Source organism: Canis lupus, chromosome 26 (genome assembly GCF_011100685.1).
Source record: "Canis lupus familiaris isolate Mischka breed German Shepherd chromosome 26, alternate assembly UU_Cfam_GSD_1.0, whole genome shotgun sequence".
In the NCBI taxonomy this organism is placed as follows: domain Eukaryota; kingdom Metazoa; phylum Chordata; class Mammalia; order Carnivora; family Canidae; genus Canis; species Canis lupus.
This window is the reverse complement of record NC_049247.1, coordinates 7,152,307-7,171,553: the sequence shown is the minus strand read 5'-3', so window position 1 is coordinate 7,171,553 and position 19,247 is coordinate 7,152,307. Positions and strand designations below refer to the sequence as shown.

The following is a 19,247-nucleotide window of genomic DNA, read 5'->3' as shown; positions in this document are numbered from 1 at the left end:
TCTTGGAGGGGGCACCCACTACCCCAGCCCTCGTATTCACTAAATAGGTGTCAACACTTGGGATTATCAGATGCTTAAATATCTGTACATTTGAAAGATATGAAATAATCTCTTGTGGTTTTAATTTGCATTTTCCTGATTACAAATGAGCTTGAGATTCATTTCATATGGCTACTCAATGTATCTTCTTATGTGGATTGTCTCTTTATATCTTTTTTTAAAATTTTATTTATTTATTCATGAGAGACACAGAGACACAGGCAGAGGGAGAAGCAGGCTCCATGCAGGGAGCCTGATGCGGAACTCGATGAGCCTCAATGAACGCTCGATGAACACTCAACCTCTGAGCCACCCAGGTATCTGGTCTCTTTATATCTTTTGCACTCTATTCTGTTGGATTGTCTTTCATTTTTTAAGTTGATTGTGGGGATTCTTAATATATTCACATTATATATGAATGATATCCTTTCCCAGTCTACGACCTATTTTTTTTTTTTTTCACTTTTTAAAAGATGGTGCTTTGTGGGCACCCGGGTGGCTCAGTCCATTATCTGCCTCTGGCTCAGATCATAATCCCTGGGTCCTGGGATCAAGCCCCACGTTGAGCTCCCCCCTCTCTGCTTCTCTTTCTGCTTTCTGACCTCCCCCCTTCTCATGCCCTCACTCGCTCTCCCTATCTCTCAAATGAATAAGTTAAATAAGTAAGTAAGTTAATAAATAAATAAATAAATAAATAAATAAATAAATAAATAAATAGGGACATCTCAGCAGCTCAGTGGTTGAGCGTCTGCTTTTGGCTCAGGGCGTGATCCTGGAGTGCTGGGATCGAGTCCCACATCAGGCTCCTGTAAGGAATTTGCTTCTCTCTCTGCCTGTGTCTCTGCCTCTCTCTGTGTGTCTCTCATGAATAAATAAATAAAATCTTAAAAAATAAAATAAAATAAATAATAAAAAAGATACTTTGTAAGTAACAGATGTTTTTAAAACTCTAGGTCATGGGATGCCTAGGTGGCTCAGCAGTTGAGCATCTGCCTTTGGCTCAGGGTGTGATCCTGGGATCTGGGATCAAGTCCCACGTGGGGCTCCCTGCATGGAGCCTGCTTCTCTCTATGCCTGTGTCTCTGCCTCTCTCTCTCTCTCATATGAATAAATAAATAAAATCTTAAAAAAAAAAAAGAACCCCAGGATCACACCCCGAGCCAAAGACAGATGCTCAATTGCTGAGCCACCCAGGCATTCTTCAACTTAGGAAAATTTAAAACTCTTATTGGCTTTACTCAACTATTCATGAATTGGGCAGCATCCCACCTAGCAAGAAAGGTGCTCTGAGGAACTATACAAAATGGAAAGCTTTTATAAGCAGAGGGGGGCAGGAAAAGAATTTTTCTAGCAAAAAGTGCATTGTTTCAGGGAAGGTCACCTTCCTATGGGGGACCTCAGGGGTCTGTCCCATAAATTACATCACTAGTGCTGACCAGGTAATTCCAGACTAAGTGGTTAAAGACTGTGTCCTTGGGAGAGGCTGAAACTGCAATCAGGGTGTTAAATTGTGGTTTGCTGACCTAGACTTAGCACAAGTGACTCCATTTAGGGCCTGTTGTTTCTTATCTAACAATGTTTTATACAAATATATTTGTAAGATTCTTAGATTATAGATGCTAAATCTAAAGGATGTACATTTAAATTTCCTTTTAATTGCTTTCCAAAAAAGATTGAACCAATTCACTTCCCCACCAATGATGCATGAAAATGTCTGTCTCTCCCTGCCCATGCCCAATCCTACACTTGAACCGTTCCTAAATACAAAACTAATATTCCTTCATCACAGACAGGCCATCAGAGGCTACCTGGAAATAACTATGCATATATGTTCCTGCCAGATAAAACTATTTGAGTCCCAAATGAAATTCCTAAAGTGAAAAGAAGAGTTCTTAAATCTGCTGAGGCTGCTCAAATGTTCAGGTTCATATTCTTCTGTTCAAAAATTCTACATTTTAATGGAGTTTACATCAGTAAGCATGATTTCAGCACCCAGTCTAAGTGAGCCTGGCTTAAAGAATTAGAAAAATGATTAGCTCACAAAACAGGAAGTTTGAAGCAGGGTTGATCTCTGGGGTCGGTTGAGCTGGATTTTTTTTTTAATTTTTATTTATTTATGATAGTCACAGAGAGAGAGAGAGAGGCAGAGACACAGGCAGAGGGAGAAGCAGGCTCCATGCACCGGGAGCCCGATGTGGGATTCGATCCCGGGTCTCTGGGATCGCGCCCTGGGCCAAAGGCAGGCGCCATCTGGGGTCGGTTGATTCAGTGACTCGGCAATTTTCTCAAGCACTCAAAACCTTTTCTTCTTCTTCCCTGCTTGTAAGATGGTTGCCAGAGCAGTGGATATTATACATTTCCTTATTCATGTTTTCATATGGCTTTCTAAGCACACACACACACACACACACACACACACATACCCTCCAGCATGCCTCTCTTTGCCTCTGACTGGCCCACATTTGCCCAGGTTCTGCCCATTCTTTTTTTGTTGTTGTTGAGATTATTTATTTATTTATTTATTTATTTATTTATTTATTATTTATTTTAGAGAGAGAGAGAGCATGAGTGGGTGGAGGGGCAGAGGGAGAGAGAGAATCTGAGGCAGACTCCCTGCTGAGCGCAGAGCCCAACACGGGGCTTGATCCCAGGACCCCAAGATCATGACCTGACCTGAGATCAAGCCACCCAGGCACCCCAGGTCTGCCTATTTTGAACATACTATAATCAGGGTAAAGTGAGTATTGCATTCATTACATTTGTTTGGTTTTTGGAGACCGTCACAGAGAGAGTATGAAATGTCCCCCCTCAAAAGTCATTCTTCCCTGTTTCTGCACCTGATTTTTCCTGGCATACGGACATCCAGAATGAAGATTTATATTCCCAAGCTGCCTGTGTTATGAGATGTGGCCATGAGAGTAAGTTCTGGCCAAGCTGAAGTGGCCCATGTAACATCTGGGAGGGCTCTTAAAGGGAGAAAGTAACCCCTTGCCTTTCTTTTCTACTTTATGCTGACTGGAATACTGACATGCTAGCTGGAGCTGCAATCACCATGTTGACCCCAAATGAAAAACTATCTGTGACTGGCGGAGCAGTAGCAGAGGAGGATTGTGGGTCCCTGATGGTGGAAGTCTGTAAGCATGCTAATCAACTAACTGTATTAGTCTCCTGGGGCTGCTGTAAAAAGTACAATAAACTGGGTAGCTTGAACAACAGACACTTTATTCTCTCATAGTCTGGAAGCAGGAAGTTGGCAAGGTGAATTCCTTATGGGCTCTCTGAGAGATTATTTGTTCCATGCCTCTCTTCTGCTTCTGGTATCTGCTGCCATTCATTGTAGACACATCACACAATCTCTACCTCCATCTCCACATGGCCTCCTCCCTGGGTGTCTTTGTCTTTGTGTCCAAATATTCTTCTTGTAAGGACATCAGTCATATTTGATTAAAGGCCCACCCTCCTCCAGTATGATCCTATCTTAACTAAATATAGCTGCAGCCACCCTATTTCCAAATAATGTCCGCCTTTTAAGCTTCTGGATCACGTGAATGTTGGGGGGAGGGGACACAATTCAATCCCATACAATGGGTCATGTCAGTGGTAATATCCTCAAATATAACTTAAACAGAATCTGAGTCTGGCACCAACTATGTGTATCCCCTCTCGGAATATCATCCAGGAATACAGCCCAGCCTATCTTGCACTGTATTATGGCTTTGGGAAGCTTAATCTTTTTCTGAGATTACTCTTGGGCTTCTCATCTCTATTTGACCTAAGTCAAGGGCATTCTGATTAGGTGGCAGTATTCTCAGCCTACTCTGAATTTTCAGTGGTACTCTGTAGTGACCATAGGATGTCTACCATGTTCCACCTCATCAAGTAGTTAATTGTGTGCTCTTTCTTCCAGGGACTAAAGGTCTTATTCCTCTCTGCATAATGGGGGCTCAGGGAAGTATGTTGCACATAGTAGGTGCTGCACAAAAATTCATACCATTTCCTATCTTTTTTTTTTTTTTTTGAGAGAGTGGGAGAGCACACATGCGCAAGCCAGGAGGTAGGGCAAGGAGGGGCAGAGGGGGAAAGAGAATCCCAAGCAGGCTCCACATCCAACAAGGAGCCAATATGGGGCTCAATCTTACAACCCTGAGATCATAACCTGAACCCAAACCAGCTGAGCCTCTCAGGAGACCATCTCCTATCTTATTCATTTGGATAGGATTCAATCCATGCCAACTATGAATTTTATCAAGCTGATGACTACTAGTTATCACCAACCATATGACATAAAAATATATAACTTTAAAGTTAAATGTGGTACTTCGAGCCACATTTTTTTCCAAGGAATAAAACAATTCCTTGGAAGAGAGATCTGTTCTTGTAGGCCAAATGGATAACAGTAGAGAGTTTTAAAACTAGTGCACTGGGACGTCTGGGTGGCTCAGCAGTTGAATGTCTGCCTTTGGCTCAAGGCGTGGTCCCAGGATCGAGTCCCACATCGGCCTCCTGGCATGGAGCCTGTTTCTCCTCCCTCTGCCTGTGTCTCTGCCTGTCTCTGTGTCTCATGAATAAATAAATAAAATCTTAAAAAAAATAAAACTAGTACACTAAAATTAGATTGGTTTATTAATATTACTATTTGACATGGTTTTAGATGTTAAATATTATCTTATTCCACTTATTTTTTTTCTTTGTTTTGGAAGTTACCTATTTTTAATCTCATATATTTCCCAAATAGATGAGTTTCAAAATAATTTTAAAAGTTAGCATAGTTGGGACACCTGAGTGGCTCAGTTAACCAACTGAGGCATCTGCTTTCAGCTCAGGTCATGATCCTGGGGTCCTGTGATGGAGACCCATGTCAGACTCCCTACTCAGTGGGGAGTCTGCTTCTCCCCCTCTCCTCCCCCCACTCATGCTCCCTGCCCCTTTCTCTCTCAGATAAATAAAATCTTTAAAATAAAAATAAATAAAAGTTATCATAGTTGTAAGATTATAGGTTGCACTAAATGATTATGTGATGTATGAGAATTCTCAAAGAACTGAAGAGACTTATAATACTTTGCTTGAAATATACATAGTAGTAGATTTTGAAAAAGTAGCCACAATATTTTGCAGCTCATGTCCTCAACAGGTGGGATTTGAGCTAATCTTGCCGACTTGCAATAGAATGTGGCAGGAGTGAGATGGCTGGGTGGCTCAATGGTCGAGCATCTGCCTTTGGGATTGAGTCCTGCATCGGGCTCCCCACAGGGAGCCTGCTTCTCCCTCTGCCTATCTTTGCCTCTCTGTGTGTGTGTCTCTCAGGAATAAATAAAATCTTTGAAAAAGAAAAAAAAAATGTGGTGAAAGTGACACTGTGTGAATTTCAAAGTGTAGGCCTCAAGAAGCCTTGTGGTATCTATTTTTGCCTTCCTGAAATGCTTTTACTACATATAAATAAGCTGTCTAGACTACTGAATGATGTATGACCATATAGAGAGGAAAAGTGCCCAGTTGACAACTAGTACCAAGGCCCCAGACATGAGAGTGAAGTATCTCAGCCCCCTGTCCCCAGTCAACCTACCAAATGAATGCAGTTTCATGAGTGAATCTAAATAGGATGAAGAGAACTGCCCAACCAATCTACAGAATCATGAGAAATAATAAATTTTTGGTGTTATAAGATGCTAAAATTTGGGCTCATCTGTCACATAGCAAAAGATAACTTCCACAGACACAATCTTTAATATATCATCAAACATGGGGCACCTGGCTGGGTCAGTTGGGGGAACATATGACTCTTGATCTCAGGGTCATGAGTTTGAGACTCATGTTGAGTGTAGAGATTACTTAAAAATGAAATCTTTGGGATCCCTGGGTGGCGCAGCGGTTTGGCGCCTGCCCTTGGCCCAGGGCGCGATCCTGGAGACCCGGGATCGAATCCCACGTCGGGCTCCCGGTGCATGGAGCCTGCTTCTCCCTCTGCCTGTGTCTCTGCCTCTCTCTCTCTCTCTGTATGACTATCATAAATAAATAAAAAATATATTTAAAAAAAAAAAATGAAATCTTTAAAAAAAAAAGAAGTGAAATGCCCAGAAAGGAGATGTTTGAGGTAAAATTAGTCAAAGTTAAAAAACTTATATAATCAACTAAATTAGATAATATATATGTATGTAAAATTTAGAAATAAATTTATTAGGTTCCCTTTGCATGAATATATATGATCACTATACACTAGGAGTGGAACATATCCTTGCCCTTAGGGTTAATAATAACTCAGAATAATGAAAGGATAAGAAAAATGATTTTTAAAAAAATTTTCAAGGATTATAAATTCTCAGATAATTGGATTACTACCCACAAACTCACTAGGTTTGGGCAGTCAAACTGAGAAGGTGAGATACTATCATATCGCTTCAAGGCAATGAAGGAATTTAGCCTATTTGTTTTCAGGAAAACAGCCAGGCAGAGGAAATAGGCAGATCAAATGTCCTATACTGGCCTGAGAAATCTCTCCTCTGGGTGCTCTAATGCCAGCTTCTTGGAGAGAATTCAGAAGAACTTCACCTTTCTTTCAGTTATGAACGTAGGCAACACATTCTGTTGCTCTCACATGCCTGCGACCCTGTCTTCATCTTTGATTCTGTGAGTTGTGAAAATGTAAGTAGGTTTCAACCACCTTCCTACAGAAGGGTCACAGGAGTCCTCCGTGTATTCGAATATGAAGACTTTATTTATTTATTTATTTATTTTTGGTTTTGGCATTAGCTGTATTCTGGGCTTAATTTTTTTTATAAATTTATTTTTTATTGGTGTTCAATTTGCCAACATATAGAATAACACCCAGTGTTCATCCCATCAAGTGCCCCCCTCAGTGCCTGTCACCCAGTCACCCCCACCCCCGACCACCTCCCTTTCTACCACCCCTAGTTCATTTCTCAGAGTTAGGAGTCTCTCATGTTCTGTTTCCCTTTCTGATATTTCCCACTCATTTTTTCTCCTTTCCCCTTTATTCCCTTTCACTATTTTTTATATTCCCCAAATGAATGAGACCATATGTGTTTTTAACTCTTTGAGGAACCTCCACACAGTTTTCCAGAGTGGCTGCACCAGTTCACATTCCCACCAACAGTGCAGGAGGGTTCCCCTTTCTCCACATCCTCTCCAACATTTGGTGTTTCCTGCCTTGTTAATTTTCCCCATTCTCACTGGTGGGAGGTGGTATCTCATTGTGGTGTTGATTTGTATTTCCCTGATGGCAAGTGATGCGGAGCATTTTCTCATGTGCTTGTTGGCCATGTCTATGTCTTCCTCTGTGAGGAATATGAAGACTTTAAACTGGACAATGCAACAAACAGAATGGGAACTGGTTTAGAGAGCTACAGATCAGGACAGGCATGGAAGGCACGTGGTAGGAACAGAAAGAAAGAAACTTGTTAGAGCCGGTGAGAAATTTGCCCTGGGTCTAATCCCACAACCTGTCCTAATCCAGATTCATCTGTCATTCTCGCTTATGACTAATGGACTAGCCTCCGCCACTGAGAACACTAAAATCTCATTCTTTTATGATGTCACTCCTACAGAGGTGCAATCTCAGCTGTCTAGAATGATAGAAGGCTGAGTTGGGGTTAAACCTCTTGCATTTTCTATAATTCCCCGTATTATAAAAATTCCAAATATAGCCAGATTGTTGATGGTAAATTATTTTAAAAAGGCATTTTTGATATCTAGAATTTGTGATATATAGAATTTCCCATTACCACATATAATACACATTTTATTAAAAATAAAATATAATAAAAGAATTGGGATCTTTTTTTTTTTGCATGATCTGTTCTTTCAGTTAGATTATAAAATTATTTTTCACATTTTGCTAGTCATTCTTTCTAGTTTTTTCATTTTTTTCCCATTTAATCCATAAGTGAAAAAATAATCCAATTCAGAAAGAAAACCCTGAATATATTGACATTTAGGGCATAATATAAACCAAATGTGGATAGGAACTAATAAATTTGTTGGGATCCCTGGGTGGCGCAGCGGTTTGGCGCCTGCCTTTGGCCCAGGGTGTGATCCTGGTAGACCCGGGATCGAATCCCACATCAGGCTCCTGGTGCATGGAGCCTGCTTCTCCCTCTGCCTGTGTCTCTGCGCCTCTCTCTCTCTCTGTGACTATCATAAATAAATAAAAATAAAAAAAAAATAAAAAAAATAAATTTGTCTACATGAAAATATACTTAAGAGTACTATAAGGAGAGACAGTCTTACTAATCACACAATTTAAATACTGGGGAAGAAATAATTTTTCAATATCAGTTCCAACCAATAACCCCATTATTGGATATCAGATGGTGAGTTTGCAAAACAAAACATCTTCTGGAAAATAGAACATCACACCAAAATAGTTAATTCATAAAGGAAAAAATACAAAGATTTGACTTTTAACAATCTGAAAATTTCTGTACTACAAAAGGTATAAACAAAATATATATGACAGATTAAAAACATAATTTTGCAGTGTACCTAAGACATATAGTTTAATGAAGAGTTACTATATATCAGGACCCCTGGGTGGCTCAGTGGTTGAGAGGCTGCCTTTGGCCCAGGGCATGATCCTGGAGACCCGGAATCAGGTCCCGCATCGCGCTCCCTGCATGGAGCCTGCTTCTCTCTCTGCCTGTGTCTCTCCCTCTCTCTGTGTGTCTCTCATAAATAAATGAATAAAATCTTTTTTTAAAAAAGTCACTATGTATCATTTAGTAAACAAATATTAGTAAACAAATAGAATGAACGAGGGATATGAAGACAATTTACAGAAGAAGTAAAAATTGCTTGAAACACCCATAAAATATCCAATCTGATAACCTAGGAATGCATCCTATAAACAATTTCCACAAATATTTAAGGTTTTACCTTTAATACTTTTTTTAATGATTTTATTTATTTATTCATAGAGACACAGAGAGAGAGACAGAGACACAGGCAGAGGGAGAAGCAGGCTCCCTGCAGGGACGTGGGACTCGATCCCGGGTCTCCAGGATCACGCCCTGGGTTGCAGGCGGCCCTAAACCGCTGCGCCACCGGGGCTGCCCCCTTTAATACTTTTTAAAAGATTATTTATCTTTGAGAGAGGAAGAGGGGAAGGGAGTGTGTTCAAGTACAAGCTGGGGGAGGGGCAAAGAGAGAAAGAATCTCAGGCTGACTCCACTTGGAGCTCGGAGCCAACTAGGGCAAGATGACCCGATTACCATGACCTGAGCTGAGATGAAGTTGCAGGCTTTACCAACTGAGCCACCCAGGCACACCTTAAGGATTTATCTTTAAAAATGTTCACTGAAAGGGTGCCTGGGTGGCTCAGTCAGTTAAGCGTCTGCCTTTTGGCTTATGACACAATCTTGGGATCCTGGGATTGAACCCCAAGTAGGTGGAGGGTGTTCCTGCTCAGTGAGGAGTGTGCTTCTCCCTCTCCCAATCTGTACTCTCTCTCTCTCAAATAAATAAATAAAGAATCTAAAAAAAAATGTTCACTGCAGAGGCACCTGGGTAGCTCAGTTGGATGTCTTCCTTTGGCTCAGGTCATGATCTCAGGGTCCAAGGATTGAGCCCTGCAACAGGCTCCCTGCTCTGTGGGGAATCGGCTTCTCCCTGTGCCTCTGCTCTTCCCCTTGCTCATGCCCTCTCATTCTCTGTCAAATAAATTAATTAAATCTTTAAAAAAATAATAAACAATATTGAATAAATGAGGTATGCCACCATGTACCCATTAAGAATAGTAACTGGAGGGGTGTCTGGCTGGTTCAGTCTGTGGAGCATGGGACTCTTGATCTCGGGGTTGTAAGCTGGAACCCCATGTGGGGTACAGAAATTACTTAAAACAAAAAAAATCTTTTTTTAAAGATTTATTCAAAGAATAAATCTTTTTTTAAAGATTTATTTTATTTATTTTAGAGATACAGGGAGAGCCAGAGCATGACCAGGTGGAGGGACAGAGGCAGAGGGAGAAGCAGGCTCCACCCTGAACAGGAAGCCCAACAATGGGGGACTCAATCCTAGGACCCCGGGATCATGACCTGAGCTAAAGGCAGACACTTAACTGACTGAGCTGCCCAGGGGCCCTTAAAACAAAAAATATTTTTAAAAATAACAATAACTATGGATGCCTGGGTGGCTCAGCAATTGAGCATCTACCTTTAGCTCAGGGCGTGATCCCGGAGTCCTGGGATCGAGTCCCACATCAGGCTCCCTGCATGGAGCCTGCTTCTCCCTCTGCCTGTGTCTCTGCCTCTCTCTGTGTGTCTCATGAATAAATAAATAAAATCTTTAAAAAATAAAAAATTAAATGAATAAAATAACAATAACTAGACTTCAAATACTTCTGAGTACAGCATAATCTCACTTTTATTGAAACACACTTATACATATAAAACATTTTTAAAAATTCTTAGTTGCATGTATTTGCTCAGGAAGAAGGTATACCAAACCATAAACAATGACTTTTTTCTCTGAAAGCTGTGATTATAAAGGGCTTTATACCATTTTGTTTAAATTTATAAAAACAAAACTGTATTACATTTATAATAAAAAAAAAATCAAGACTTTCCATTTTGGGAAAGAAAAAAGTTTGGGGTTTAGAAAATTGGTAAAAAAAGAAAATAATAAATTTCTATACTGTATGAAGAAGAATGGTGTGGGTTTCCTTTATAGGAGATTTCCCTTTAAATTGATGGCTTTGTTACTCCCTCTGCTTATAATTCAAAAAGTCAAGATTTTAAAGAAAAAATCAAACCTCTCATTTTACTCTTTAAATAGTTATGAAGGAGTATAGTTGCAAATGGAAATTAATTAGAAGTGAAATCTAATGCATAGACATTTAACATCAACTAGTTAGAAGTGTATGGGATGTGAATTTTAGAGGACTGGTTTTCTAAATTACAAAATCCACAAATTCAAAATCCAAATATGAATGACAAATACATGCTCTGCAACTAATAAATAGGGAACAAGGTCTTTCCACTTAATTTTACAGTCTCCTTCCATTCCCCCTCCCCCTCAAATGCAGTTATTTCTTTAGGAACCTATATATATAATTCCCTTTTAGACAGCTGTCACATTTTCCCTCCACTCCAATATTCCATAAACATTCTACCTAGATTGCTGGTGATTTACAAAACATGCCCATTCAGAGACTTCCAATTTAATAGAGAAATAGCTCTGTAATTAAGAACAATTTATGAATGCTTCAACAAAATAATTTCATCCCGAACACTCTAAAGTGAATTTAGACCATTAAATCAATGCATACATTAGGTTAAAGGAAAAAGGACTTTCCTCACTTCTGAAGAAAAGCACAGGCTGTGTGTACATGTTGACTTCTTGGGAACGGAGTCATGCCTTACAAACCACCTGGGTATTCAAAATTGCTCCAACACCCTGTTGGCTTTGCATGCTAATGACAATCTACAAAGTATGACACAGAAGGGCAAAATGGTTCCAGCAGAGAGCCTAAAGAATAGAAGCAACTAGGAGAAAGACTGTTGTCGGTAGAAAGCAGGCTCTTTTTGACCACATAAGGAAATGCAAGCTTTTGAAAGAAGGAATTAGGTATTTGGCTTTAGTGAGGGCAGTGCCTTTTTCCACGCACTTGCCCAAGATGACAACTGGTCTTGTTTTAGCAACCTATATTCCAATCCACATTCCTTCTAACCCAAGGCAAAGATGAGAAACCGGTCCCCAGCCCGGCTCCAAGTCCATCCTGAAGTACAAGTGTTTGCTTATGACCTCACCTGCCCACACCCGGAGATCTGTGCACCGACAAGTCCACACAACAACCTGTTGTTCAGCCCAGCCCTCTCCATAATACACAGATACAGCTAGTAGAACAGAGTTTAAAAATGGGGCACCTTCCGAAGGCAACTACTTTCCATTTGGGGGAGGCTTCCTTCCGCGAAAGATCTCCTCTCCAATTCATTTTCTCAATTCGGCTTTAGGATGCATCTTTTTAAAAATCCCGCTTGGACGATGTCACCCCCTCACTGAAAGATCTTTAAGCAGATCCTTTTCCCTAATAAAATTCAAATCCCATAGTAAAACAATCAAGAGTTCTCAGTAGCGATGAGTCAACAACCCTTTTCAAAGTCCTTTTTTCTACCACCCTGCATTTCTTGAGTGTTCCTGCTTGTTATTCATGCCATCATCTGTACATTTAATGCTTGCTTTGTCTGTAGAGTCCTTCTACCTCCCCTCTAAGCTTTAGCTCAGAGCTTCTCTTTTCAGGAGTCTTTAAGTACCTTGCAAACGAACACTTGAGCTCACAGTCCTATGAATTTTTTTTTATTTTTATTTATTTATGATAGTCACACAGAGAGAGAGAGGCAGAGACACAGGCAGAGGGAGAAGCAGGCTCCATGCACCGGGAGCCCGACGTGGGATTCGATCCCGAGTGTCCAGGATCGTGCCCTGGGCCAAAGGCAGGCGCCAAACCGCTGCGCCACCCAGGGATCCCCAGTCCTATGAATTTGAAGCCAGTCCTCCCTATGCACTCCCACTGCCCCAGGTGGTCAAAGAACCTTGTCCTCTTTCTTGGCCGCTCAGTGGACCTTGTGACTAAGAGGGAGCCACTGTCTACTGCTGGTATGTAGGCTCCTAGAAGCAGATCCTACCATTTTCTCCTTGTAGTGTCCCCAAGTACACAGAACTACCTGTGTGTCTTGATAAGTAATTGAACAAGTAAAAAATAGAAGCCAATTTTGGAGAAACTAGTGCTTTTATAACGCTTTTTGACAAGGAGGCAGCATGATGGTGAAAAGCATGGATGTGGGGGTCAGAGCACTCTAGAGTTAGGGTCACCAGGTGACTCACCAGCTGTGTCATAGGCACTTCCTCTAAAACATGAAGTTAACCATATCTACACCATGGGGATTACGAACATGGGGTAAAGCCATGAACACACTTTAACTTGAGACCTGTGGTTTATGCTAAGGAGAATGCCTAGGGATGGACGCCCGGGTGGCTCAGCGGTTGAGCGTCTGCCTTTGGCTCAGGGAGTGATCCTGGAGTCCCGGGATCAAGTCCTGCATCAGGCTCCTGTCTCTCTCTCATGAATAAATAAATAAATCTTTAAAAAAAAGAGAACACCTAGGTGTTTCTCGCTGGTGCTCTAAGGTATCTTTATAGGGGCATTTTACTTCTACAACCAGTCTTCAGCTGGAGACTGGCCTGTCAACAACCACTTCTTGCACTTTGACAAGTCCCTGTAACCTCTCAATGCCACCAGTTTCCTCAGGTTTTTTTTTTTTTTTAATTTTTATTTTATTTATGATAGTCACAGAGAGAGAGAGAGAGAGGCAGAGACACAGGCAGAGGGAGAAGCAGGCTCCATGCACCGGGAGCCCGACGTGGGATTCGATCCCGGGTCTCCAGGATCACGCCCTGGGCCAAAGGCAGGCACCAAACCGCTGCGCCACCCAGGGATCCCTTCCTCAGGTTATATACATGTGGTGCTATTATATGTACCTGACAAAAATATTGAGCAAGATAATGTATATAAAACCACTATGGTAGACTAGGATTAGTTTTATTATGTACTTCAACTCGGAGGGAAAAAAACAAATATTTAACATTTTATTCCATTTCTAGCACATTCTGTGAGGGCCTTGAAAATTGCCCACTTCCTAGGATTTTCTTTCCTTTTCCTGTTTATAGAAGAGTGAATGTGGCTATTCAATTTCTCAAAATGAAAAAAGAAACATGGGATGCCTGAGTGGCTCAGTGGTTTAGCGCCTGCCTTTGGCCCAGGGCGTGATCCTAGAGTCCCGGGATTGAGTCCCACATCAGGCTCCTGGCATGGAGTCTGCTTCTCCCTCTGCCTGTGTCTCTGTCCCTCTCTTGAAAAAATTAATAAAATCAGAAAAGAAAGAAAGAAAGAAAAGAAAGAAAGAAAGAAAGAAAGAAAGAAAGAAAGAAAGAAAGAAGAAAGAAAGAAAGAAAGAAAATTTGGAATGGTCTGGATTGGTTGTAGTTTGCTCCCTCTGCTGGCCTGAGGGCAGGATCACAATACCTGAGACTAATTGTTTAAGTCGTTTATTTTCAGGGATGCGACTGTTAACAATGTAATGGCATTCCGTTTAAAGACAACATAGTCCAGCTCTATCTCAAATAGCTGACAATTAAAAGCAACTTGTTTATGTTTACCTTTTATTTCTAAGTATTAATTACCTTAGGGTTCAAATCTAGAAAGTCATTTTTGTACAAAGGCTAGCTGCCCCCCCTTTTTTCCAAAATAATTACTTTAAAAGATTTTGCTGCAGTTAAGGCTGAAAGAACACTGAAAAATGCAAGTTTTCCTAGATTTTCTTTGCTACCACTAATTTTTGCAACCACATAATTCATGTTTAAACAAGGTTGTATACACTAACTGTGAATCACTTTTTTTATATTCAAAGTCTTAGATAATGTATATGAAAGCTAATTTATTAAACCTTTGTACACAAAGATGAACATACCTGTATAGCAAACTTATATGAGGAATGAAGTTACAAAAAAGTAAAAGTGTTATTAAAATCGATGTGTGTAAATCACTTACAAAAATACCCCAAATGGGGTAAAGCTGCTCATCCCTGATTTTTTCTCATTTGGTTGTCAGAGTTGAAATATGAATTTAAAATGGTTAGAATTTTTTTCTTTTAAAAAATGATATATTAAACTTATATACAGGATAATTAGCAAAATGTAGAAAGGGAAAACAATGTACAAAAGACAGATAAAAACCATCAATCACTCTTGACAGACACAATCCAAAAGTAGTAGAAACCTTAGCAAACTATCTCTAAACCAGCTCGTACTTACATTCTCAGCCCCCTCCCACCCCAAGTTTTTATTAGTAAGAATAAAATATAGTAAACCAGCAAGCCCAGTCTTTCTGTTCTGTTCTTTAAAACAGGCCTGACTTCAGGCCACAATTAAGCTTTGGATAGGTTTTTACATGGGAGAGAAAAATCTGAAAACAATTTATCTCCAGTTGTTACTAATTAACAAAACACAAAGTTATAGATAATTAAATAGCTCTTCCTGCTATGTCAAGCAGTTATTCGGAGGCCTTTTTGTTTTTCTGCTGGTTTCGGGGAGAGTTCTTTAACAAGTTTCTTATCCTGAGGTACATTCCAGTAGATTCGGCCATATTCTCAAATTCAAATGGCGTTATTCCAGTCGCGAACTTGCTCATGTCAGGTACAGGGCTGTGAATCTTCGTGGCTGTTGAAGGGCTGGTGTCCACATGAAGGAGCTTCTGACTGCCTCCATTACTAACATCGCAGTTCGACACGCCATTGCCATTATCAAGAGCATCTTTAGAGTCGATCTGAACAGACTCTTCCTCCTCCTCCTGACAAAGCAACGGAGGCTCAGAATCTGGGCTCAGAGAATGTTCAACTTCCAATTTCTTTGTACAAACGTCTGGTCCCTCAGGTTCCTCAGGTTCCTCAGGCCTCTGCTTTTCAGAGGGTTTCCCCTCAGGAACCGGGAGGTCTAGCTCATGTGGACAAGGAGAAGAGACAACCGAGTTCCCAGTGAGAGGGGTGTCAACGGGAATATCAGAATCGCTGTTCACGCTCTCAGCCTGCTCAAGGGCTGCCCAGATCCGCCTCTGCTGTTCCTCAAGTTCTTCCAAAGTCAGCGAGTCCTCATCCATAGCTGCGGATGCTGCTCTGGTCTGGGGTGAGTCGCTGGGAGTCAGTGGCGGGGTGCCCTTGGGGAGTGGAGGGGTGAAGATGGGCGGAGGAGTCCCCTGTGGCAGGGGAGGAGGAGTGCCAGGGGGCAAAGGGGGCTGGAACTGAAAAGCTCCGCTTGGAGAGCTGTGTGGGACCTCCGCATCTGGAATAGAACAGTTAAGAAACTGAAGTGGTCGCAGCATCTGCGTTTACCAACATTTCTCGTTTGAACTCAGGTGCACCCAGAGAGTCAATGGCCAGATAAGCTGGCCAGGGAGGGGAACACCCCGGATGCTCAGGTACCATAACCATTGCCACCTGAAAAGAACACCTGTAGGGAGGGCTACAGGCTCTCCCAGTGCCCGGAACTTAAACAAAACCCCTGGAAATCCTGTTGCATGCTGTATGCACCAGCTCAGAGTGAGGAAACATGAATGATGGCCTAGAGGCAGAGTGATTTCTAGGTAGTCTGTAGGCGCTGCAGGGGGGGCTGGGGAGGGCGATGGCAGGAAACACAGGCTGGGTGGGCCGCTGCTGCAGGAGACCAAGCTGAGGAGGCAGGATGCGATACCCCCGGCCCTGCCTCCCGGTTCTGTACCTCTGGTCTAGACTGCCCACCTGAACTATGGGTTCATGGAGCTCACTGCCCACTGGTCCTCACCACCTAGAATACGTCCCACTCACAATAGATCCATCCTGTCTGAAACAACAGATCTTTCCCTCAAAGCTGGACTCCATGCTGTTCTCACCAATGGTACCACGGGTGGCGTCTAGCTGTTGCCAAACTGGACCTGTTCATCACCTGAGAGTCTCTCCTCTCCCTCTGCCCCCCACCCCTGGTCCTTGGCTCTCTGGGGTCCATGCTCTCCTGCAGATTGTCACAGCCATGACATTATATTCAGAATACTGGAGTCATCTGTGCCTTTGGACTCATCTTCCTTATATCCACTGTCCAAACTATTCTCACCTTTGTAAAGCATCAATCTTTACAAATCATTAACCTTCCCACCTCATTAGAAACCTTCAGTGCTGCCATCACCTACAGAACAAAGGCTGATCTGTGCCTTGGAAGGCCCTCTCTGACCAAGAATCCGCCTACTTCACCATGCCATTTTTTACTGCCGGGTTTAAATCCCAGGTGTCACTCCTCTGTTGGACCAACCAGTGTGCCGTGATGTCTCATGCTCTGCATCTGAACTTCCCATGGACTCAAACGCCCTAACCTACTAGGTAAATTCTTGAATTTATCCCTAGAATGCAGCTCCAAGTCTGTCCTGATCAGGGTCTTGACCTCATCCAGCACAGCAGCTCAGCTTTTCCTCAGTGACACCCCTACAGTCTGTAACCAGCTCTGTGGCTCTGTTATCACTACGGGCCACTGCATTTATACTACAGTGACATTTAGACCTCTGCCCTCCCTAGGAGATAATACTGGAAACTTAGGGTAGCGCTTGTGTCCCACGAATCTTCTTGTCCTCAGTCTAGTAGAGAGGCTTAAATAGCACAGGTTTTTAAAATTTGGCAACTTCAACTACCATGATCTCGACGGCTATGCAAAAACCAGTCTGAACTTTCTTGGCTGGGCAATAAGACCTGTGAGGTCAGTAACGTACTGTCACTTAGATTTTAAGAAATCAACTTACTCAGAAACATAAAGAACAACTAAGGGCAGAAACGACACAAAAACACCAATGAGGGGGGGCAGGGAGAGCCATCAGGAGAGTGGACCTGAACAAAGACGTTATTACTGAGGTACTGCTGGGATTTGCGGAACCGGCTAGAAACTGGGCCAATATGAGAAAGGGTGGATGCTCGTACATATGAATGGCACCTCTGCCTGGGACTCACGAGGACACCACTGGCACTCTTCACTACAACACACACCACATAGGAGGAGGGGAGGAGCTCGCGGCAGGGAGGACAGAACTCTCATCAGAAGTCTTTTCTTTTACAACCAATGCACCTTACTCATTTAAGAACAAATCATTCCAAACCCTAACCCGAGCTTCCTTTGCACAGAATATCATGGAGTGCATTCTTGACAGGAGAATGTCAACATCCATGGGGAAAAGACATGTAGGCAACTCTAGTTCATAATTCCAAACTAAATCACTAAACATGCATGTCTGCAACAGGGGATCCACTTCACTTATATTCATCACTTGCTAGTAAAGTTTTCCACAGGAAAATGATAGTGAGACCAACTCAAATGCCTCTTCTTGGGAGTGGGCTGTCCACAGAGGCCATGCGCACTGCTCCTCCTTCTGGACTTCTGCCCCTGTAGGGCAGGAAGAGGCTGGATGAGAGCTGTACCGGGGGTGGGAAGGCCTGCTTCACTTAAGGACCACATACCTGGGTGTTCACAAGCTAGCCCGGTTCAGTTAGTAGACCGTCATGGCTCTTGCACTAAGCACCCTAAAATCTGGTCCTGGTGATGTAATATATGATTACTGATCACTTAAAAGTTGTTCAGAACCTAGGTGGAAAAGTAGGTTGCTATTAAGCACTCTCAAAGCCCCTGACGTCTGATGAGTAGAGGGGAAACACCAGAAATTTCAACAGAATGAAGGAATGACTGGGGATAGAGAGATGCATGGGGACACAGTGTGGTCAAGACATATGGCTTCAGGCCTTGAGCTTTAGCGTGTGGTCAGTGTTCTGATCCTGGTATTTTATAGAGGCTTATACTGGCTCATCTTTTAAGTCTGTGTTTTGGGCAAGGAAACTCTTGCCACATGGTCCTTTCTTCTCAGCAGGTGAGTCCACCTTATAGTGACTTCACTTATAAGCGCGGTTTTTCTGAAGAGGCAGAGGCTTATCAACACAGCCAGTTGCCACTGCCCATGGCAGAGGCTAGAGGGCCTTTAGCAAGTTGCCTGGGACCTTGAACCACACCTGGCAAATTTGTGCAAGCAGGCAGATGAGTACAGACACCAGCAGAGGCCCCATATCAGGCACCACTGAGGACAGAATTCTGTAAGAGACCACGGGGTGAGAGTGAGCTGGAGAGCTAAGGCATGGCTGACAAAGGGAGTCTCGGGGCCCTGGCTCAGCTCACCGTGTGGCACCACCCCGGCTCAGGAGATGCGCCCGTGCCAGACCTGACTGTATGCTATGGAAATGACACATCTCAGGACTCTCATGCACAAGGCATAAATAATCTTTGTTCTGAATGGTCCCATTTGCCTTAGACACCCAGTGTTCTGTGAGCACTGTTGATCCCAGAGTTGTAAGGCATGCACATGGTCTTCCGCCCCAAATCCCACTCCAGCCTGAGAGCCGTAGAGGGAACGTGGGGGAGTGCTTGGGTTCTCAAGACTCTGGCCTTAGGATGAAGTCTCACTTCACCACAGGGGGCTCAGGGTGGCTCTGGGCTGGTTAATGATTGGGGAGAGGGGGGAACTTCCCCTGGGAAGCAGGTTCCTCAGGCCTCAGCAGTTCCCCTAACAGGAAATAAATGATGCTCCTGTCACACTGGGCTGAAAATACCTGCATGGAAGTTTGTGGACCCGGTGATGGGAGTGTGTC

General features: G+C 42.7%; 1 protein-coding gene across 4 annotated transcripts in view; it reads right to left on the bottom strand.

Moving 5' to 3' along the window:
• Positions 1 to 14,078: 14,078 nt before the first annotated feature.
• Positions 14,079 to 19,247, bottom strand: part of ZCCHC8 (zinc finger CCHC-type containing 8) — a 31,801-nt gene continuing 26,632 nt past the window's right edge. For all 4 annotated transcript variants that reach the window (XM_038574918.1, XM_038574917.1, XM_038574919.1 and 1 more), the window contains one exon: positions 14,079 to 15,882. In XM_038574918.1, the coding sequence (XP_038430846.1) occupies positions 15,098 to 15,882 (785 nt within the window). In that variant the 3' untranslated portion in view covers positions 14,079 to 15,097. The remainder of the gene's footprint in view (positions 15,883 to 19,247) is intronic.